Here is a 24,198-nt window from a genome sequence, read left to right as displayed (position 1 = left end):
TAGTTCTTAAAGAAAACATGAAACGGCTTTCATAATGTATTTATCCTTTTAATGCGTCATATTTCCGAGACAAAATAACGTAAGGTATTTGTAAGGACAAAATCCATTGGGGTTTGACTGGACCATGCAGGACTGAAAAATATTACACTGATATATTATTGGGTAATATTATTTTTCTCCAACCATGCAGCCATGGCCTTGTAAGATATACAAAAAAATTAAGTTGTTTTAGAGGCCCTTTTTATTAAAATAAAGTACACTGCAATGAATCCATTAAAGCCATGTATTAAGTGTTTTCAATCTACTATGCTTTTGTATTTTGATGTATTTTAAATTAATTTAATCTGTTTTATGTCTGGCAAATAAAATTATTAGTAAGGGTTATCCTATAGTTTTTAACAGCATAAATTGCCCAGGTTTCTTAGATACGGATTTTGTTGAGACAGCAGCCCTGAGAGAAGAGTTGTTGCAGCAGCAGGAAGAGACTGACCTCTTCACGCCATGGCTTTGCATCAGTGCAGACTGGTTCATGGCCCGGATCCAGCCATTCATGTCCTCTTGTGTGTCGGCGCTGAAGTAGTATGTCCTCATGCCACAGTGCTCGGCCTGCGAGCCAATCAGAGAATTCTTATTGTAAATGTAGGAGCGCATTCCCGTGTGGCAGGCCTGAGGGAGAGACAGAGATACAGAAGGGGACCGTCATCAGTGACCATGTATAGAGGTTGCACGTGCATGTGAGGCCCCGGACCAGCGGGGGCCCCAGTATTGCTGTGACAGCACCACTGTCATTGTAGCAAGCTCAGACGTCATGCTGAACTGCTCTGTTTATTTTGTTGATCTGAGCACAGGAAGAAGATTACCAACCAATGATAACTGCATTATCATTGTTACTAATATTTCCATGCACTTCTGTCAAATGATCTACACTAGTGCAACAGGTACTGTGCAAGCATTTGAGACTTTTGTTGAAAAGTAGGCTAACTGTTGTACTACAGTCAGACTATGCTTCAGAAAATGGAAGCCCATTATGCTTCAGAGTATAAAAAAAAAATTGTAATTGTGAGAAAATGCAATATAAACTTTATACTTATTGAGACAGAAAGTCGCAATTGTGAGATGAACGCGACCATTTTGGGTCAGTAAGATATTTGAATGTTTTTGAAAGACGCCTCTTATTCTCGACAAGGATGCATTTATTTAATCAAAAATAGAGTAAAACAGTAATATTGTGTCGTATTACTACAATTTTAAAAAACAGTTTTTAATTATCACTAGCCATTACTCCAGTCTTCAGTGTCACATGATCCTTCAGAAATCATTGGTCCTTAAGAAACATTTCTTATTATTAATGTTGAAAACAAACGGCACTTATGACCAGCAGTTAAGAGAAATAAAGTCACAATTGTGAGACAAAGAGTGGCAAAAATAGATGTCAGTTACTTGTTTATTTTTTTTACTCTGAGGTAGAAACAGGCTTCCATAAAATAAAAACCATCAATGTCAGAAAATCAGCATTCAAGATCTGAACTACTCGGCAAACAAACTATCCATGCAAAGAGAGATGAATGCAGTTGTCTATTTATTCCACATATTCTTAGAATATTATAGAATTTAACACAAGTTTACAAGCAAGAGTCTTTTTCCTCTTCCTCTTTATTTTGTCATTTACACAACTAAATACTTGAGAAGACATTTTATGATAAATAAATACATTTGTTCAAATACGTTTCAGGGCATCAGTACTAGTTCCAAAACATCACACAAATGTAAAACACAATATTAGAGATGCACACAAATACTTACACAAATAAACAGAGCTGTTAAATCTCTTACGGATGTTGTTTAATGCCAGGGTTAACAGCCCCCCCCCCAGCTTAACTTGCTCCGCGCACCTTCTGTCCTGCTAAATCTGCTACTGCCAAAATGCAACTGTTGGTCTAATCTCTCTGATGGGGGTACGGCCACCGCTCACTCATCTAAACGCTTAAACAGAGTCCAGCTCAGCGCTTTTACCAGGCCCACCCAGACCCAGGCAAGCAGACCGTCCTTCCAAACACACACACACAGAGCTTACATCTGGTAACATTGACTCATTCTGTAGAAAGTCAATGCAGCAGCCTCTAGGCTACGTCAATGGCGTCTCTTAATTCACAATTTGACAGCTGCATCTCTGCTCACGGCACATCTCTTCAGCCTCTCCAGGAGTCTATTATCCCGCCTGTCACGACCTAATGACTAATACAGCCCATCCGATATCTGCACCTGAAGTCTTCATATTACCCTACTCTGCTCACATTGACTTTGTTTCAGCTCCTTTACTGATAGCACACATGCGTTGACCAGAGGAGTCTGTATGATGTTTGATTGTCATCTGGAAAACATCTCAGCCAACTCGAACACTTAAAATGATTGACAGACTAGTTTAAAAACAGCGACCTGTATTTTTTCATGGTTTACAGACCTGTCACAGACAAAAGTGTGTGACACTCGCTTCAGTGATCAGTCAGGTAGTAGAGATATTTTCTGTATGCTATTCCAGAAAAATAGTAGCTTTAATCTAACTTAACAGAATATCTCACTTTGTCATACACACACATCTACACATACAAATAAACAAAAAATCTGGATGGCAGAATCCACAAAAAAATAAAACAAGGGGAAAAGAAGGCACATATTGTATCTTGCAAACATTAACGACTTTTTCATGATGACAAACAATAAGAAGTGGGAGACAAAACTTGGACAAGAGAAAATTGATTTCAGTGCATGTTTTAATATCAAGTATCAGCTACTGAAGGAAAGCAAGTCTGCTGATATACATTCTTCTCACATTCCTGTCTTTAAGAAGTTAATGTCCTCAGATTACCCATCACGTCCTGGGCTTTCATTCAGGGTTATCCCACTTAGAGGGATATGTGGTAATTAATCAGAGGAATTTGTTCAATCGCTTAACCTCTTCAGAGGCTAAAGGAATATTCTGGGTTATTTTATAAATTGTCTCTCAGTTTGTGAAATTGGCCAAAAACACAATTGTAGCTTAACAGTTATGGAGGCGAGAATGCCAAAACATTTAAATATTCAACTGTTACAAAAGAACAGCCATACAAAAAAAGTTATTGTGTTTGTATTTATGTCCAATAAAAACTGTTTATATGTTTATTTTTAAAAACTGAGGGACAAATTGAAGTTACTATTTAACAACATGCCACAAATGCTGTCCACTGATATCAAGTTGGAACCTGGAATATTCCTCAGAAAGTTAAACATTCAAGAATGCATACATTTCAAGTTGAAAACCTATCCTTTTGAGAAATTATCAATGCGCTAAACACAAAAATAATAGTTCAGAGTAACAATTCAGATCTGTTATACGCAACCGTTCAAAAATTTAGAGTCAGTGATAAAAAATAAAATAAAAAGTTGTACTTTTATTCAGAAAGGATGCATTCAATTGATCAAATGTGACAGTAAATACTTTTATAATGTTACAAAAGACATTTGAACTTTCTATGCAAAGAATCTTGGAAAAAATGTATCACAGTTTCCATAATAATATTAAGCAATGTTATCAACATTGATAATAATAATAAAAGTTTCTTGAGCACCAAATCAGCATCAGAATGATTACCTAAAGGATCATGTGACACTGAAGACTGGAGTAATGATGCTGAAAATATAAAATGTATTAAAATGTATCATTTAAAGTGTAATATTTAAAATGATAAACTATATACTGCCTGTATATAGTAATTTATTTTACTATATTTTTGATCAAATAAATGCAGCCTTGGTGAGACTTTAAATGTTTTTTAAAAACACCCTACCAACCCCAAACATTTGAACGGGAGCGCACTGTATCGAAATATTTGTATCTGTTAAAAATATAAATACAAGCACAATTTAACAACAGACAACAGTTCATATTATAGTTCACAGTACTGATGACAATTGAGCAGCGACTGAACAGCCAATGAGAATGGAGAAATGTGTGGATAATAACCAACACTGGAACTACTGATGCAAGTGGAGAAGTGATAAGAGGAATAGAGCAATGCCAGTCTGCAACAGTCCTCGTCTTTAATATAAGATTCGCACATTCACAAGGAAATGTCTGCATTTCCATTATTCACATCAGGGAGATTGGATTGTCGATCTGGCATTGCCTGTTCCTGAGGAAGCGGGATGAGTCGCATGCATGCGGAAACGCAGCAATGCACATGGGCTATGTGCATTTTTCATCTGCCTAGGAGAATGCCATACACGGAATGGTGATGGAGTGGAGATCCGCTGATAGTAATGAATGGAAATTAAAATACCTATTCATGCAATAGGCTGACTCAGGAGACGGCCCCTTCCACCAGATGCACCCGGTTCAGCTCCCATAATGCACCAGGTCACAACAGGAAGCAATAGGCAATTGGAATGAGAGAATCAGAGTGAGTTGTGCAAAAAACAGAGGGAGGTGGATCACGGCCTATGTGAAAAATGTTAACCAAAACTAGAAGATGTGTTGAAATGTCCCTGGTTGTGAAATATCGTCAGATACGGTAAGCAGGGTGAGCTGAAACGCAATTAACATTAGAGGCAGCAAAGCTAAGCAGAATTACGCCACTGGGAGAACAAAAGTTCAACACACCAGAGAACAGGAAAAGATCATTAATAAACATCAAAACATTTAACTGCTGTAGCTGAATAAATGAATCAACTGAATCAACTGAAGCTGAGCATCAGGAGTTTTCCCATGCGTACTTGCCATATCATTTGCTGAATGAAATGTAAAACCTTTCATGACTTCATTCTCGAATTCACATTCTCAAACGGCCACAGATCAGGGATGGGAAGCGTAAAGAATTTAACAATTCTAGTTCTTATTACTTTTAACAATTTCAGTTCCTTAAAAGCTCCATAACCAATTGTTTTAGTGCTTTTAAGGAATAAATAGACGCAATTCCATCACCAAATGATTCGATCATTTCAACAATAAATAAATGTAAACCATCCGAATTCACAATTCGTTCCTACGACTTACTAATACGTCAGCACATTAACTAATTTGTAGTCGTGCACATGGTATAACAGTTTGTTCCCTCATTTTTCTAAATTGTGGCCATGTTGTAATAATTCATTTCCTTGGTTTAGTTAAATGAAAATGATGGAACAACTTAGTTCAATGTGTTAATAAGTTGAGGGGACGAATTCATAATTTGTGGCCACAATTTACTAAAAAAGAATTCGTGGCCATATATTTTTTCTGCATGTCATGTGCAAGGCTCTGAGTATATTTTATTGTTTATTATCTATTAAAATTACACAACTATGTTTTTGATTCTCTAAAAAACTGCTCATCCTCATAAGAGTCATTTGTTCTGTAAGTGGTGTGTATTAAAAATATATATAAAAAAATAACTACTACTAAAGAAATCTTACAGAAAATAAACATGCAAGACTCTTCACTGCTGACTAAGAAGCCAGTAAGAGTAAAAACATTATACAAACAGCATACCTTGGGGTCTAATTTACATGAAAATAAAGCAGCCAGATGTTCAAATAGCTGCTGGCTAGTTTCACTGATGGAGATCTCCTAACTAACAACTTGCTAATTAACACCCAGAGCACCAATGCGAGAACAAGTCCCCTCACCTTGCTCTGGTACATTACAGACTTTAGGGCAAGTAAGATATTCCAAATAGAGTAGATGTATAATTAATCTCCCTGCTGGCACAATAGTCAAATAAATTCCAGCACTGGGGAATACGAGCAGGGAAATGGAGTTTGAACGATGCATCGCGTGCCCATAGGGAAGGATGACTGAGCGTTGAATGAGCTGCAGTGATGGGATCAAACATTCCTGGAGTATTGCTCTTCAGAAGAGCTTTGCTTCAAGAGGAGACTGGAGTAAGTTGCGCACAAAATGCAAACGGCTTCATACAAATTCCAAAATCTTAGTAAGTTAGCAGTGAATTATAGAATAAAACTGAAGATTTTTTTTCAACCTCCATGGTACAAAGGTTTAAGCCAGAATTGATTTTTCCAATGCAGTAAGTTTAATAGAAACGGTAAGCACTAAGCCTTCTGGGATATTATTTCACTGTCCGCCGAACCGCAGTAAACAGTGGGAGGAGGTTTGTGAGGCTCAATGGAAGCTTGCCATCAATAGGCCTCACTCAGAGAAGGGTTTAGATAATGATGAGAAGAGAAGAGGGCTGTTGAAAACTTGTTGAGCGAGTTGGGTGGAAGCTCAGTGTGAATTCCTGTGAACAAACAGCAGCTTCTGTAATGACAGCATTGTGCTGACAGACACTGAGGGGAACAATACCGGTCAAAAATAGATGGGCTAAAACAAGTTTAATGAGAGGCTGATAGATAGTTTTACAGTTAAAGCATGCTGTTAGACACAACACAGCTTTTAACAAAGATTAAAAAAAAAAAAAAAATGGTGGTGAAAAAATAAATAAATATATTTTAAATTCAATAATTAAATTATAATTTTTTTCATTATTAACAAATACATTTAATAATCAACTATTACAGTATTTAATATAATAATTAAAAATACAAATCATTTTTAATTCTTCAATGTAATATAGTTCATTCATTTAACAGTAGGCTGTTCATTGCTGATAAGCATTTTAATGGCGATTTAATAAGCTTTTCAACAGACACTTAGAATGTGACTCGTTCTAACAATTTTTAGAAGCAAAAATATCATTTTTTAAATAATTATTCCCATTGTAACCAGCAAAAATTCTCAGGTATTTTTTATCTCCTTGTAAGGAACTCAGTTGAGGAACATGATGCTATTAGTGAAAACAAGCAGAGATTTAGTTGAGCCTGTTATGAGGTTGTGAGGGCAGTAGTAACTGATCTGTGTGGTCAGAAGAGGGCAGAGAGGAGTCAAACAACTGCCACATTAATCAGTCATCATTGACAGCTGCCCACACACCACCACTGATAATAAGCCAGTAGCCGAGTAGCATTACAGTGCAGATCATTAGAACACTCTTACCTTAAAGGTGTACTTGCGGCTGATGTGGTCCTCGGGTCCCACGGGAGAAATGACATAGCTGGGAAGAGGAATGCTGCCCAGAACAGTCTCCTCTCGACTATCTGTTAGCAAAGTAGAGATGTTAGTTGAAAAGTGTTAGATTACAATTGAACAACGGTGTAATTGGTTTGTTAGCAACACTCTTAAACAAACACATATGACAGAGCAAGTAAGTGATAATCCACCTCGCCCACCAAAATGATTCAAAATTATCAAACCAGTATTACTTCATGTGAAGTGTTAAAATAATATAATTCAGTATGATCTGTGTAAGCAATAGGGATAAAAACAGGAAATGAGAAACCTGCTATTACTTATTAAATTATAGGAACTCTCATAATGCTTTACAGAAAATGTGATTGTGGTGCAATAAAGTTAGAGACCGTTCTAGATAATTGTAGCAAACTAAAGCGGAGTATTATAACTCACCTTTATAATAAAACAAGCAGTAATCAGACAACACAAACCATTTCCTCTTCCACAGTCTCATGCCTGAGCTGTCCTGAGGATGGAAGAACAATAACATTTTCAAATGTATGTGTGTGGAAGAAATGGAAATGTACGCATAAAAAATGAATACCCTACAAAGACAGAAAAAAACTATATTTAGAAGCAAATTTCAGCACACTATTTTTTTATATATTTTTTTTATTAATAAATCAACATGAATTTATTGTTTCATGTTATATTTTATATATATATATATATATATATCTTCATATTATCTTTAAAAAAAAAAAAAGATAATCATCTATCAGTACCACCAAATGTAAATATTGTTATTATTAGCGTTTAATTGGAGGCCCCTCTGTTTATATAGAATATTTATTAATTATTCCATGTTGAATAACATGCTCAGTTAATCAGTTTATTGCCTGTGGGGTCTTAGTTCATCATAAGGGCTAATTAAGATCTAATCTAACATCTGAACACCATTCAGTTCAGATGAAAATCAGACTCTGTAAATCACTCACACCAGGGTTTCACTTTTGAGGGCCGCACCTGTTTGTAGAGCCATCCTCTCACTACCACCGGGACATTGGGGTTTCTTTTGATGGAATGGTCACGCTTGCCAAAGCAATGCACCTTCCCACTGGGTTTCAAATTCTGAGGTGTTTAAAAGAAAAAAAGAAAAGCACATACTTTGCTTTTAAAATTGCATACAGTGTATACACAGGCATTAATAAGGTAAAGTGGCAACCAAAAGTATTCGGATGCTTACAATAAATATAAAATTGTCTTTTTATTTTTTAAATGTGGATAAAGTGTCAAAACTGTTTTAGGGCCACTGTATGTCCAAGGTAATTAGCAAGACTATTAGAACTGCAAAATGTTCACAATAATATGGTTTGTGGCATTTATTAATCTTGATCCATATACAGTTCACAGAGAATAATACAGAACATTTACAATGAGCTTTGCATATATTAAAGACCCCCTGTGGTGAAAATCCCCCCTGTGGTGTTTTTAATATGATTTAAGACAAACCATGTGCAAAGTCTACATCATTGCTGAGTATTTTCTCCTTAAAGCAGAACTTGGTAACTTTTTTTAACTTAATAAAACTGTCTAGAAATCATTTGGATGGTTAGACAACCTGTTCTGGTTATATTGGTGACTTTCCCTGCTCCCCCCAGCGTTCCCAGGCGGAAAACCAACCTTGCAACTTGGGGACTACCGTCCCGGCAGCAATATTTTTTTTCCCAGGATGGTAGGGGAAGACTCATGAATATTCATTAGGGAAGTCATCCCTGATTGGTCTTAACCCCAGTGGCGGGTAGGTTTAGGGCAGGGTTAGGGGTAGGTCATCAGACCCCCATTGGTGGGTAGGTTTAGGGGTAGGTCATCAGACCCCCATTGGTGGGTAGGTTTAGGGGTAGGTCATCAGACCAATCAGGGATGACTTCCCTAATGAATATTCATGAGTCTTCCCCTACCATCCTGGGAAAAAAAATATCACATCCCGGCAAGATAGAAATTGGAAGTCTCGTGAGAAGCGAGAACGAGAACGAGAACGAGCGCGAAACACAAATTGCTTTACGTCATGTCAATGTTCTATGATAATGTGTATGATGTATTACCCACCTCGGTAGACATAGCTCCACACGATACAGTTGGCTTGCTCCGATCATAACAAAACGCACATGAGCAGCGGCAGAGAGGGGGAGGAGGCCGCCGCAAGTGAGTTTTTTACGACAGTGTTGTGAAATATACGCCCCACAGCTGTAGGGGGAGCTCGTGTGGAAAACATGCAACAACAAAAGGGAAAATCAGCGAAGAAGTGACTAGAGTTCGCTAGAGTTGCCGAGTTCTGCTTTAAAACTGCAGTGAATCAAAGACAGTCTCAAAAATGCAGTTTGAAATCGCAGATGTTCTCTACGTCACAAACTACCCTGTAACCAATCACGTCAACGTGCAGGCGGGCTTTAGCATATTCTGTTGATATGAAAAATCATGTACATTTAGCAATAAAGTGGGTGTATATATATAATATAATATAATATAATATAATATATAATATAATATATAATATAATATAATATAATATAATATAATATAATATAATATAATATAATATAATATAATATAATATAATATAATATAATATAATATAATATAATATAATATAGGATCTTTACATCCTTAAGGTCCTTTCACACTGGACGCGATTTTGACGCACGAATAATCCGCGCGATGGTTTTATTTTTTGATCAGCTGTTTGTGTAATGAGTGCTTCCACACTGAACGTGAATGTGCTGCGGCGAAAAAACGATACATTTTTTTTTTTACTTTTGCGGCGACAGAAAAGGCTTCAGCCAATCACATACTACAAGGACAGCGATTTGAAAGACAATGTGTGGCGTAGCATTGCCAACCAACTCGGTTATCACGGCTGTGAGTATGTTGTGTGATAGTTTTAGTCGTTGTATAGTCCTGTGCTGTGTAGGCTAGCAGGCTAAACTACATTTGGGATAGAAAGCTAACACTAATATATTTAAAGATAGAGATAGAGACCGTGTTTACTTTGAACATGTAACAAAATGTAGTGAAACTATTTAGGGCTGCTTTTAGTATACTATACATTCTTTGTGTGATATCTACAGTTTCTAGTCGAATGATTTTAACTTGTTACTTCGTGTGTTACATGTAATGTGTATTGACAGCTTGTCTTCACTGGATGATGATGATGATGATGATGATGATGATGATGAAGTGTCCATGTCTTCTCAGCTGTCGGCGCGAAAGTTTTGGAATGTTGAAGCTCTGAACATCACAGACGGCGCAAATTCGCATCGCGGCTGATGTGGATGGTTTTAACGCAAACTATTCGCTTTTCCGTTATGCGTCAGGTGTGAAAGGGCCTTTATGCATCGCTTTCTGCCAGGACTTTTACGCACTTTTCCCAAATCACTGAAGTGACGTCGACGTCCGGGTTAGCAGTAGCATGAGCCGTCAGGCAAGTGTTATTTAAATAAACTCCTGACGTACTTACAAACTTTCCAATGCCTCGTTTTATGAGCACAGAACCTATTTGTACTACTGTAGAAGTTTGGTACCATTCTGGGCATTATTAGTGGGGTAATTTATGTGATACATCATTGGATCCATTAGCGCCTGCACTAAGCCATTCGGCTGATATCTCTAAATAAGCTCAAACTTTAATAATGTTCGACCAAGGGAAAAAAGCTTCTGGGGGGGGGGGGGGGGGGGGGGGGTGTTTGGCTCGAGGTCACAGTGCAAAGGAACCTAGGCTGAAATTACTCCGAACCATCCCTCTAAGAATAGAATGAAAGACATTTAATTAACTGTTTGAATACACAACAATGTGATAAGATGCTTTGTTAAAAAGAACCAAAGCTGGATAATGACTGATGCCCACTGGGAGCCTGGTTCTTGTCCCAGTAAAGTGTGTGTGCAGAGATAAGAGCCTCTGGGCTTGATCGATTGGTTTGTGAAAGCTCATATGATGCTGACACAGAGCTGTCATTGACAGGCCAGCATCAGACTCTCTACCACACAGTGACACAGCCAATGTGTATCAAGCCAGGCCATTAAAACTTCTGTGTGTCAAAAACACCCTCTAATAGGGAGACATGCCTTCGTCTCTACATTTCCACTTCCAGAGCAGATCTGAGCAAACAGAGGCTTTTACTGAGCTGATATGAGACCAACGAGCAAAGGGCTGCCTAGAGATCGCCCTGACGTTTAGCCCTGAACCAAAGATGGGGTGTGTGCGCAAAATGAGTTCTAACCATTATAATATTATTCATAAAAAATGTTATAGCAAACTATAAAAATTACTATTATTAAATGAAATGTAAAACAAAATGATATAACTGTAATATAGAGAAATATAGAGAAATAGTGAGAGACATTCTGTAAATTTCTCAATACCCTCCAGCTGTTCTATGCAGTATTACTTCATGACCTCTGCAAAATGCAGTGACCCACACAGGAGATTAAGTCCAGCTTCTCTGAGGCTAGAAAAATCAGTTACCCATTCCACCTACTGCTTGGGTCATTTGTCAAAATGGAAGAAATATAGCAAAAATAGATGAGGCCAATTTACTCTTCCCAAATACCTATAAAACATTAACAGTTTTCAATATGATTTCATATGAGATACACACACATGCACAGTGCACACACACACACACACACACACGAAACAGTGAGGCTCTCTAGACTATCAGTCAAGCCTTGCACTTTCATGCCCCTGAAGTGCTCTGCATGAACATTTCCCTTTATTGAGAATCTGCACCATGACAGAAAACATTAAACCAGTCTCAGATCAGAACTGAACAAGGCTGGGCTTCTCACCCTGGATCCTGAAGTGGTGTCCGCTGGGGAAGAGGAGATGGCGACAGAGGACTCGCTGACCATGCTGGGAGGCCTCGGCTCTGGTGGTGGCTTGGACATGCGTAAATTTGCCCTACAATAGTAGAAGAAAGACATGATCTCTGACACCAAGTATAAGGTGTGGTTACTAATTCACTAAGAAATAAAGAGTGAAATAGATACATTTTTGTGTTTAATAACCAACAAAGTAAAGCAGAGCCCAGGGACACAAGTATACAATCGAGGAAGAGACTCAGAAGCACACTCCGTATTGAACACTCAATTAACATGTTGTCAAACACATTCCCTGAAGGCAAACTACTCACAGACCAGGACATGAAGAGTACTAAACAAACAATATCACCACACCGCATATGCAGCTCCGGTGAAAGTTAGTGTCAGGTGACCTGGACATAGTAACAATGACAAGACATTAACAAAACCCATCCATCCATCTATCATACATATCTATTTATCTACATATTCCTATCTAACCAGTGGTAGAAGTTTTATACATGTTGTGGCCAGTGGGTGACCAATGCTAATTCAGAGGGTCCATAGACCATGACAGAAAATAATTTATAACCCTAACCTGGCATCAAAAAGCATGGATGAATGATCGCACGATTACTTAACATTACCCCCACATTTGCTATACAATCCTATATTGTAACTTAAGACACTGTGGCCGAATGTATTACTAGCACAGATGTAAACGCAATGGATGTTAGGGTACTGGAACTCTCTTAATTCTCGTATCTGATTAACCGTTAAGCAAAATATCTAATGTTAACTTACAGTAAATTTCGTAAAAGTTGTTCAGGAAACCTAAAACTTAAACTTACTTCAAATGGGGCTGTCAACTTTTGATTTCAGCTTGGAATGAAAAAGATTCATGAGGGAATAATTATTCATAAGGTTACGATTCAATATCGTTTATTTGGACATATACATGGATATACAGTACATGTTACTTTTTCTCAAGGAAAATCACTCAACTAATGTTGTAAACTATACAGAGACCCTAGCTGTTAAAAGTTAAAATTAACAACTTAATTGTATACAATTGCATACAAGACCATTTTTTATAATAATAGCTTTTTAGTTATATACTGTAAGAGTAAAAATATAATGAATATGTAATATAGTGTATATTTTTTTGCAAGATGCTCCTCTTTAAGAGTACATTTTTCTAACTACAGAGTTTATGGACTGAATGAATGGCTTTTCTGAGGTAAATGTGACGTTATGTGACATTATTCTTAAGCTGTTTTATTGACGTCTTTCCACGGTTGAAACATTGAGTGATTATGTGAGACATGATTCATTTCAGCAAGTTGTACAGTTTATTTCAACATTCCTTCTGATGTTCATGTTTATTTGGTGCTGTAACTAGTATTAAAGAGATGATCGGTTCACCTGTGCTCTCGCTTCACTTGAACATGGCACATTAAAGAGCGCCAAAGATTTATTTATATTCTCATTGTTTGAATTTTGTAGTAAAACTTACAGAATTTGAAAGCTGAGACTTTGTTTTATATCAAAAGTAACGTGCACTGTCTTGTCTGTCAGCGCGTTGTCTGTGTCCTCTTTGCTCCGCGATGTTTTCGACTGGGTGCGTGAGAGTTGGCAGCCCAGCTTCAAATAGGCTATACTGAGAAGCGCGATGCTGCACAGAAAAAAAAGTGTCTTGTTCTAAAGTTGAAGGCTAAAATAAATACAATGAAATGAAAAATTAAACGGCCAGTATTAATTACATTATGGGCTGGCCAATCAGATGTCCAGTGCCACCACAGACACCCCTCTGGCCTCGCCACTGTATCTACCTAGCTACTTAACCTACAAATCCAATTATTGATTTATCTATCCATAAATCTATCAATCCATCTACCCTTCCATACATTTATCTACATATATTTATCTTTGTATCTACATATTTATATCTACCTTTCAATATTGATCCATCTACCAACCTATCTATCTCCCTATCATACATATCAATTTATCTTTGTATCGACATATTCATCTACTTACTTACCCATCAATCTAATCTATCAGTGATCCATCCATCCATCCATCCATTCATATGTATCTATTTACCATTCAAATTCAAATTGAAATAGAATTTATTAATGATAGACATTATTTAGTCGCCCAGAGTGAAGATTTAGTTGCATATGCGAGTGATTTGCTCGCATTGTAGAGGGTTGCTACATTACTACCCATCTAACAAATAATTTATTCCATCCATGCGTTCATTTGTAAAGCACCAGAGGAAACATCAATGCAGCATCATTACGATACTTCATACCTCCTAAAAGCTTCCTTAAGTATGGGTATTTTCACTGGGACAAATTCATACACTACTTAAACACTCTGCACTTCTACATGTCAAGCTGCTTCCCTTCTCCATCCATCAACATTACCTCCGCCACAGTCACAACAGGATTAATATGCAGTATAACAGTGCCCGATTTGGATGAGACAACCCATATTTAGCTAATCTGTTTGTGGGTGCTCTGTGGATGAGAGGATTGGAGGAATGCACAGCAGCTGAAGAATGCAGGGCATTTGCAGAAGTCACATCACGGGCCACGGTCACAAACAGTCTGAGTCAGTTTCACTGGAATTACAGTAGAGAAAGTGTAAACACTCAGGTATGTCATCTCAAAAGGAAGGCTGGTTAAATATGCATTAATAATAAATGAATAACCAAATGTTTGCGAAATGTCAGAGCCACGACTGCTGTGATACAAATGTCTTAATGCCAGTCTGCTCCCTTAAATTATTTGGCTCCGTTTCGCTTTCCTAAGAAGGACAACTACTGTGTATAAAAAGCTGCAGTGAGATTTATAACATTTTGGGCACGTCAGTAGAGAGAAGGGATGGGGGAGAGACTAGGGAGAAGGGGGGAATAGAGGACAGAAGAAAGGTGAAACAAATTGTCAAAGCTGCAGGCAACAAATAAAAAACTTCTCCCAAACACTGTCAGAGAAAAGGTGTCAGATTCAGAGACTGCAGGGAAAGGTATAACCTAGAGCGAAAGCTACCAATGAGCTCCACAGTTCAACCAAACATCTGTCAAATTTCTAAATCTCCTTCAAGGAAATGACAAATCATTTTGGTACCCAGGGAGTTATTATTCATTGGGTACACAGTTGCCTCCCATCACCATGCAAAATGTATTTGTTATTGTGTAAACAGTGTTTTTATCCCAGTGTATAAACTATGAACAAGTTCTTGAGTCTCAAAGCCAGAAGGCACAGCCACATATAGAGTGCCTATAGTCTGTTTGATGTATATTGCACACAAAAATGCCAAACGCTGGCTGAAATAACCGAGTGCAATCTGATTGGCTGACTCAACAACTTCCAGGAGTAAGGGTGCATAGGGGGTTTTGAGACTGCTTGGAATCAAAGTTGTTTACAAGGTACCGGACTGCTCACATCTCCTTTGTTTTCCCTTCTTCTACTTTGGATTACCCATTCTGTGTAAGCTCCAGCTCTAGTTTCAGCTTCATATTCAACTTACACCTCATCTGTGTTGCTGAGCAATGCCTACTAGTGGCAGTAAAATCTCCAAATCTCTGCAAGATTAAAGTTCACTTTGAGGCGCTTACCTGTACGCAAGAACCAGATATTCAGAATTAGAACTGCATATCTGTTTTGTTAAGTCATAAAAATACAAACAGAAAATGCTAGTAATGTAGGTCTTTATTGCTTTTCAGATGTAACAAATATACAAATCATGTTCTGTTATTTCTAAAACAGCTCCTGAACAAAACCGGTTTCACTTGGTATATTTCATTCTGGTCTGACTGTCTCTTCCTGTCCAATTGGACGACTCTTAGCTAGAATAAATAGCAAAAGCGCACCAGACAGTTAAAAGACTGGCTAAATATTACTAAGGCCTGAAGTAGGTGAAATAAAAGCACTTCTACTGGTACTCAAGCATAGGAGTCTATAAAATGTAGAAGACTCTCAGAGGCCTTTAGAGTGGTAACAAAAAGCTATCTTAGTGACAGCCCTGCCTCTCAGGGACACTCCTTTAGAGAACCATCTGAAACTCACACCATCTCTGACATCTAATAGAAAGTGTGGACACATATAGTGAACACACACAATATATATACATATATATATAGAATCTGAGGTTAACAGTTTTTGTTGGTACCAAGCTACAAATACGAGTGCTGATAATGGAAAATAAACCAGCGAGAAAATGCATGATGCATGATAAAATGCATGATGCAAGAACTCAGGCAAAAAACCAACAAAAAAAAAAAATGACCACATCTGCTCCCAAATGCTCAGAGCTCCACAGTGGCGGAGCTTCAGACCCACTAACCTGGTTAAGTTATATAATGCATAGCATACAGCAGTATATAATAAGCTCCACATAATTTACACAATGATACAGCAGTTTTTGTTAGACTGCTACCAAAAGAACCATGAGTGATGGAATCACATACAGCAGTACTTTGATGGGTACTAAGGTACTGAACAAATTCAGAAATCATGGTATTTAACAGTACTTTTTGGTACTGATCACATTATTCTAAAAAAAGACTTTAGAAGTCAGATCAGTTATACTGTAGCAGTCTGTAAACTGTATGATGCATTCATCATTTAAAATTAAATTCAAACAGGACGATCAGGGGTCTTTTATTACCCTGAGGCTGTTAATTTTTTATACAATGACTGTCTGAGTGTGCAATATCCTGCTTAAAGGAGAACTCCGGTCAATTTTAACATTGAGCTAATTTTTTTGTACATTTGGAGTGCTGTCAGTACAGAGAACAACGACAAAAATCGGTGTTGCCTACACCGTGTTATCCTCTTTTTAAAATTTGCACCCTGTTGACTTCAATGGGGCAAGTTTAAAACCTGCTTTTAGCCTCTTAACATCCTTGATGTGTCATTACAAGTGCACAGGTCATGTGAGTGATTCCTTCGGAGTGAACGCGGGTGAATCTGACTGCAGTAGATGTGAAAGAAATATATAAAAAATTACGTTTATTCAGCCAGTGCTCATACCTGTATTTACATCCTGTTTTCAGTCGAAGTCCACAGTAATCAATTGTCGAGTTCACGCGCATAGGTTTAGTACCTATGATCACGCGCGTGAACTCGACAATCGATTACTGTGGACTGCAACCGAAAACAGGAAGAAAATACAGGTATGTGCGCTGGCTGAATAAACATAATTTTTATTAATTTCTTTCACATCTACTGCAGTCAGATTCACCCGCGTTCACTCCGAAGGAATCACTCACATGACCTGTGCACTTGTAATGACACATCAAGGATGTTAAGAGGCTAAAAGCAGGTTTAAAACTTGCCCCATTGAAGTCAACAGGGTGCAAATTTTAAAAAGAGGATAACACGGTGTAGGCAACACCGATTTTTGTCGTTGTTCTCTGTACTGACAGCACTCCAAATGTACAAAAAAATTAGCTCAATGTTAAAATTGACCGGAGTTCTCCTTTAATGCAGAACTACCTACCAAATATATAAATAAAAGGACATGAATTATTCATTTGTTTAGATTATTGTATAACGTGATAGAGACATGAAACTAAGAGTGGTCAATTAATACAGTTTAAAAGCCATTAAACAAAACTTATCAGCCAACAAAACTGATAATTAATAAATCATAATAATATTTATATTTACTTGAAGTCATAATTCAATATGATGACAATGATAATATACAGTAGCAGCACCATTTTTTGTTCAATAAGTCATTAACAAACACTACATAAGGCTTAACTGACATTTAAAGATGAATATTTAAGATAAGAATCAAAGTTTAAAAAAATTGTATAACTGTATAAAGCTGTATAACTTGTCATACAATGTACATTTACAAAATATTAATCTCCAACGCACGTTCATGCAACAATGTCTGCTCTCGCATCTACACAACCAGCATGAATAATGGTGCTCTCGTGAATGCGCGTTGGAGATAAATGAAGAGTTCAGATGCAAAAGCCTCTAAGCGCCATCTGAAATTTTCTTCTAGAATGATCATTTTTATCAAGCTCGTATATTTAAGTTCAGTAATTTCACTTAAATGACAATTAATAGGTAATCTTCATTGCCATTTAAGTGAAATTACTGAACTTACATATTCGAGGTTGATAATTATCATTCTAGAAGAAAATTTCAGATGGCACTTAGAGGCTTTTGCATCTGAACTCTTCAAATGTTTTTTAGTTAAATAAAGTGGTAAATTATGTTTTTTGTGCAAACAAAGCACTCGGGTCGATTCATAAAATTGAGGCTAAACATGGATTACTTTTATGATGTCTTTACTACTTTTCTGGGGCTTTAAAGTAGTAGTTGGTTAGGCTGTCAATAGAGGGACAGAAAGAGCTCTGATTTCATTAAAAAGATCTTCATTTGTGTTCCGAAGATAAATTTGAAGTCTTATGGGTTTGGAACGACATGAGGGTGAGTAAATGATGACAGAATTATAATTTTTGGCTGAACTTACCTTTTAACTGAGGATCTGTTAAGCATTATATAATGTACTAATCATGTTCGTTAATTATGTCAATAAAAGTGTAGTGCAGTTTGGTCATTAAAGGAATGAATAATGCATACAAAAAAAGCAGTCAGCCTTTGTGGCAGACAATGCACCACGCTTTAGTGTTGTCGAGATATGCACTGTGCTCAGATTAGCCATTCAGATCAATAGTACTGCACTACCAGGGGATCAGAACACTTCTATCACTGCACACATTTCCACTGAAATCCCCACCAATGGGATCGCAGCACACATTTTAGCCCCTCACCGAGGAGGGGTGGGAGTATTCAGCGCTATTAAGGGCACACAGATGAACTGAAATATCAGCATACTACATATTTAGAGAAAATATTTTGATATGTCTCCTGACATATTTCACAAGGCTTTTCCCACAGATCAGCACTTATCACAGCTGTTAGGGTGAGGTTAGTTTCCACTGCTAGATTCCTAAAGGAAAAGGCTGGGTTGATGGGGAGAGAGGACCAAATGAGGCCGGACTCGTGCTTAAAATAGCTCTTATGAGCAGCCAGGAGTGGCAAGTATTCCAGTTATGTCCTGTAACTTCACTATCTCTCACTTCTACAAACCACAGGCATGCTAGAGCTGACACAACATTAAAAGTCTTACCGCCTTATCGACACAGCTGCAAGTGACAAACTTCCTCTCTTACTCTTTAACACATTTGGCCATGATCTTTATCTCTTGGGCACTCAAACAAGAGGTTTGTAATCTGGTAAACTAATAACTAGTCAAGTGACTCTTCTGGCTTTTCCCGACGGTGGTTAATCGGAGTCTGAACCTGGCACAGGTCCTGCACACACTGTGCCCCTAATGAGAAGCAATCAATCAACCTTGGCAGCAACATTTACTTACCTGTCATCTGCATGAGAAATTGTCTTGACGGCTATGTGCGATATTCCTACGAGAGCCCAACATTCTGAATCCATGAGCCCACCTCTATATGGAGCACAATTGAGTGATAACAGGGAAATCGAGGCAGGCGGCTGAACTTCGTAACAGTTTTCACCTGGGTTTGTTTCAGCAGGCAGCAGAACACTCAAAATAAACAGCAAACCCTTAGCCCGTTCTTTCCTTGTGCGTTAGCGAGTAACAGAATGAGATCTGTCTCAGCGGGGCATGTAAATCTGAGCTCTCTTAACCCTCACGGCACTGATGAGGAAGAAATCCCAGCTCAGCTTACTGACATATGGGAAGACATAGAAATTAATGGAGAGGAGGAGGACAGGAACAGGTGCAGTGGTGCACATTTTAATGGAATAGTACCAATAGTACTATTGTACGATGACTAAGTATAATTGTTGATAATGACTAAATCGACAACACTTAACACAAGCCTTATTCTTATTGACTTCATTGGCATTCCCCTGGTTCTCAGTTCATTGTGAGTTGGACATTAAAGTAGTTGTGGTTCAGTGAGTAAGTCAAGAAGAATCACTCTGAATGAGTCACTTGATTGATTTAAACCGGTAACTAAGGCTGCCTCCGAAATTGCATGCTCTCTGGATACCTTCTCTTTTTGAATCAGTACTTCCTTCATGGCTATATAGTATGAATGTAATCTGGAAGTACTACATTCGTAATGTTGTCATTGTCACTTGACCTACCAGCATTAGTTGCGTCGCTTTAATGCCATTCGCAAATCCTCTCCTGTGGCCTCATAGGATCATTACGGTAGTTGTCCATTGGATGCACACTTCACAATCTCGCCATCCGGGTACTTTTCGCTAATAGACATGTATTCGTAGATGCCTCATTAGTGACCACCATGGGCAGCTATACATAAGACATCTGCCATATTGGAACGGTCAAAGCCGGTCCGTAAGCACTTGAAAGTAAGTTGAATTGACTTGGTTTCTGCAAGCAAATTTATTCACATGTATCTATATCTGCAATAGACTGCAGCAGATTATTTTTATAGGATTTAGTTTATCATTAATGTTAGATAAATCTCCATGTGCTAACTTTGGTTAAAGCTCTTAGAAATATTACTCTGGAGCAGTCAAATGAGGTCTGCATATAGATATCCATGTGTTTTGCCAACCATTTTATGAATACTGTGAATTCGGACATACTACTATATATTATGGAAATATGCATTTTCGGATGCAGCCTATGTTTGAAACCAATTTGTAAGACTATTGATTAATTGATTAAAATAATCTGTTCATAAGAGTCATTTGTTTACAATTCAGACAACACTACTCCTGTGTTTTACCTTCGAGAAGATCAACAAAAAACATGTTGTCTACTTACTGTACAGTACGTCTTTATTGTCTTTGTATGACTCCCAATCTTTCTCCATCATAACAAGCAATTCAATCTGAAAACATTTTTTCCCCCAAGGAATTTAGTTGGAAATAGCAAAATGCAGTTCACTAATTTCTTTTAATATTATTTTGTGTAGGTAGAGTTTCAAATGATCTTCCTCAACACTGTATGTACCTGCTTTGCACAGATTACCGGATTCTCTTTCAATCAAATTCAGTAATGCAGCTCCAAGCTAGAAAATGCAACACCAGCAATGGTCATCATTACCATTATCTCTGGACATTTCCAGCTGATTTGCAGATTCCAGCACAGGCATATGATATCAGTGGCTCATGGATCATTATACATCCCATTACTCACGCATCTGTTAAAGAACGATTTAAAACTCTTGCAGCTATTCATTTAACCAAAGCCCCTTTAGATCTTCTTAAACATGGTTAAACATACAAACAACCTGCATTGAACACATGCCCTCCCAAAACAGGGAGTGTGCTTCCTAAAGTACATTTCATGCAAATAAAAGGAAGAGAAGCACTCACTGGTCCTGTAAAAGGAAGTCAGTGTTTTCTGAGGAGATATGTCCCGTCACAGGATGCCTGAACGTGGTCGTCCTCTGGTTGTGGCTGCATCAGAGAAAAAGAAAAAGGGAAATGAGGGAATGAGGGAAATGGGGGAAATGACAAGAGAAGAAAAACAAAATGAGCAATCCAATATTAATCATGTTTAATTTGGCACTTCCCTCCCCGCTGTGGGTACTGTAGCCATAAGAGCAACATTCTACAGGAAGACACCAAGTTTGAGGAATTGTGATGACTTTCCCGCAAGAGTGCAGAATGTGTGGCACTGGCAGCGCTGAAGTCTGGCCAAGCCCACTCATATTATTTAACACAAAGTGTGGAGCTAAGCACAAACTTCTGCAGAAACTATTGATTTCAATTACACAGGGCCATTCACTGTTTTAACTAGGGCATTAAAACGTCTCACTGTCATCAGGTGTAATAAGACAGAGACGGGGGGCTTCTAAGGGTGAAAGCACTGTGAAATAACACACATAATATGCCTGCTGCCATCGATTCGGTTATTCATTTTTACTTCATGCCGTTTCTTTGGCTGGAAGAGAGGGAGTGGTAATTTGATGACTAAGGAGACACCCCCCAGTGAGTTAATGTGCTCCTATATGAGGATAATTCAAGTCACTTATCTGCCTATCATCAAATCCATTATGTTTAAAAAAGCTATATTAAGTCACATTGCCTCAGTGACTCTCTGTGGACTCAAGGCTTATAAATGCAGTTAAAAGAACAGGCATAGTCATGCTTCAGGTGTGCTAGTAATAATCAAGCCAAGTGAAGATTGTCCTTCACGCAACACAGAGGTTTGAACAGATGTTAGCACAGTTCTCTTTAAACGCTGTTCCCTTTTGCCTCTCTATAGAAAAGTAAATGAATAGTAAGTCTAGGCAGTAAATAAACATACTGTAAAAATCATATAAACAAGTACTTTAACATTTCAACATGAAAGTATGACATGAATAACATTTCAGAACTATGGTGGAAAGCAAGATTTTCCAGTGAATTATGACAAGTCTGTTCCTGACACAAATATCATACAGCTTCAGAAGACAATATAAGGTTTGAGTTTCATGGAAACGTGTTATTATAACTAAAACTATTTAATTGTTTTTGTTAATTGAAACAAAACTTATACAAAATAAAATATAAATATTAGATGAAAAATGTACTAAAGTACTAAAATTACTAAAACTGAAACAAATATAAATATTTAAAAAACGGTTACACTATTTGGTAACACTATTTTACAGTATCCTTGTTACAGTAATAACTATAAATTATGCATAATTGCATGCAACTAACCCTACAACAAACCTAATCAAAAGTAAAGTAGTTAATCAATATTCAGTGCTTAAATGTATAATTACATGGTAACAAGGACACCTTAAAATAGTGGGTTACACATTATTTAAAGGTGTCCTTGTTACCATGTAATTATACATTTAAGCACTGAGTAGTATTAATTAACTACATACTTACTATAGGGTTATAGTTAGGATTAGGTTTGTTGGATGTATGTTGCATGTAATTATGCATAATTTATAGTTATTACTGTAGTAACTACATGTAACGTGTAACAAGGACAGTACACTGTAACAAAGTGTAACAAAAAAACAAAACAAAAACATGACAAGAACATAATATTACTATGGTCTTATACACCATCAGTGTACATGGTGATTTTCAGTCCAGGGCAGCAACAGCACTAATAACTCTGGCAAGAAGATATTGACATACAAGGCAAGCAACACTGAATAGAACATAACTTTTTTTTTTCTCTCAGCACTTAGTTGACTGGAAGAGTAGAGAGAGGAAAGAAAATGATATGAGCTGGACTCGAATGGCTCTGAATGCTTGAACAGCAAGAGATCGATGTCAGGATTCCAAAAACAGCCCCTTATTAGCCTTCCTAAACTTATGGTGGTGGCACGTTCACCATGACCAATAAACTCAGGCATGCTTCTTTCACAGTACACTGTCAAATTTAACAGGCTGTGAAAAACACTTCTCAGCCTCGGCAGAACATGTCATCATACACCCCCAGTGACACAACACTGTCAAGTTCATTCTTTAGTGAACAATCATACCACAGGAATCCGAGATACAAACGTCCTCAAAAGATAGTTCTGCTGAATGCAAACATACGTCTCCAAACACTACAAGCTTTTATCTCTAATTGAACATTTAGTGCATCAGCAAACTCTGCTGCATAAAAGCTTTTCAGTGGTTGCATCAAAGAACGCTTGACATAAAAGCATGTACTACAAAGCCTTCACTACAACAATGGTCTTATCCATCTTGTTGCAGCTCAATTCAGTTCCTGAATAAACATGATCCTGAAGTCAATCCTGCTACCTCATCTGTGAAATTAATTTATGTAATGATCAATATCACTACGAGAAAACCCAAATAAAAACTGAAATGCAAGAAAAATATGCAATGGAAAACCATAGTAACACTATGAAATTCAAAAACACACCAATAAAACCTATATAAAAAACATAAATATAACAAATAATGTTTGCTAAAGCACGGGAACCAACGGAAGTGCTCCTAAAACGCTGTGTCCCCGGTTTTCCAGTAAGCTTGGTCCGTCCATCATTGTAATGTAAGTTAAAAGACCCTCCTCTGAAAGGTTCTTCATCATTGCAGGGCTTTCAGCCCTTTCTTGGGCAGTCCGACTGCAACCAGGCCTTTCTTTTTTATGTATGCCATCCACATCTGAGGGGAGTCAGCCACAGGCCTGCCATTAGACTCCATCAAATTACATTTGGCATTTCTAAGAGACTTTAGGCACCTATGGAGTCAATGCGAGTCAGGTATAAGAAGCTGAATAGAGCATTTTGATGGATTAAAAGCGGGATTTGATTTCACAAAGTGATTTTAAATCACAATCATTGTAGGATGCGTTACTAAAATAAC

At 37.6% G+C, this 24,198-nt stretch overlaps 1 protein-coding gene across 15 annotated transcripts in view; it reads right to left on the bottom strand.

Annotated features, from left to right (window-relative positions):
• The window catches only part of plekha7b (pleckstrin homology domain containing, family A member 7b), a 97,603-nt gene that overhangs the window by 31,033 nt on the left and 42,372 nt on the right, over positions 1-24,198 (bottom strand). For 11 of the 15 annotated variants that reach the window (XM_084404647.1, XM_084404640.1, XM_084404650.1 and 8 more), the window contains 6 exons: positions 21,244-21,327; positions 11,867-11,978; positions 8,048-8,152; positions 7,475-7,547; positions 7,007-7,107; positions 491-666 (listed from right to left, as the gene is read on the bottom strand). In XM_084404647.1, the coding sequence (XP_084260773.1) occupies positions 491-666; positions 7,007-7,107; positions 7,475-7,547; positions 8,048-8,152; positions 11,867-11,978; positions 21,244-21,327 (651 nt within the window). Of the gene's footprint in view, positions 1-490; positions 667-4,316; positions 5,617-7,006; positions 7,108-7,474; positions 7,548-8,047; positions 8,153-11,866; positions 11,979-21,243; positions 21,328-24,198 lie in introns of those variants that run through there. The other 4 variants (XM_084404649.1, XM_084404646.1, XM_084404644.1 and 1 more) reach the window with 3 other exon arrangements.

This window comes from Rutilus rutilus (genome assembly GCF_951802725.1).
Source record: "Rutilus rutilus genome assembly, chromosome: 3".
Classification (NCBI taxonomy): Eukaryota; Metazoa; Chordata; class Actinopteri; order Cypriniformes; family Leuciscidae; genus Rutilus; species Rutilus rutilus.
Note: the sequence above shows the minus strand (reverse complement) of the source record. Positions and strands in the feature narration are given on the sequence as shown.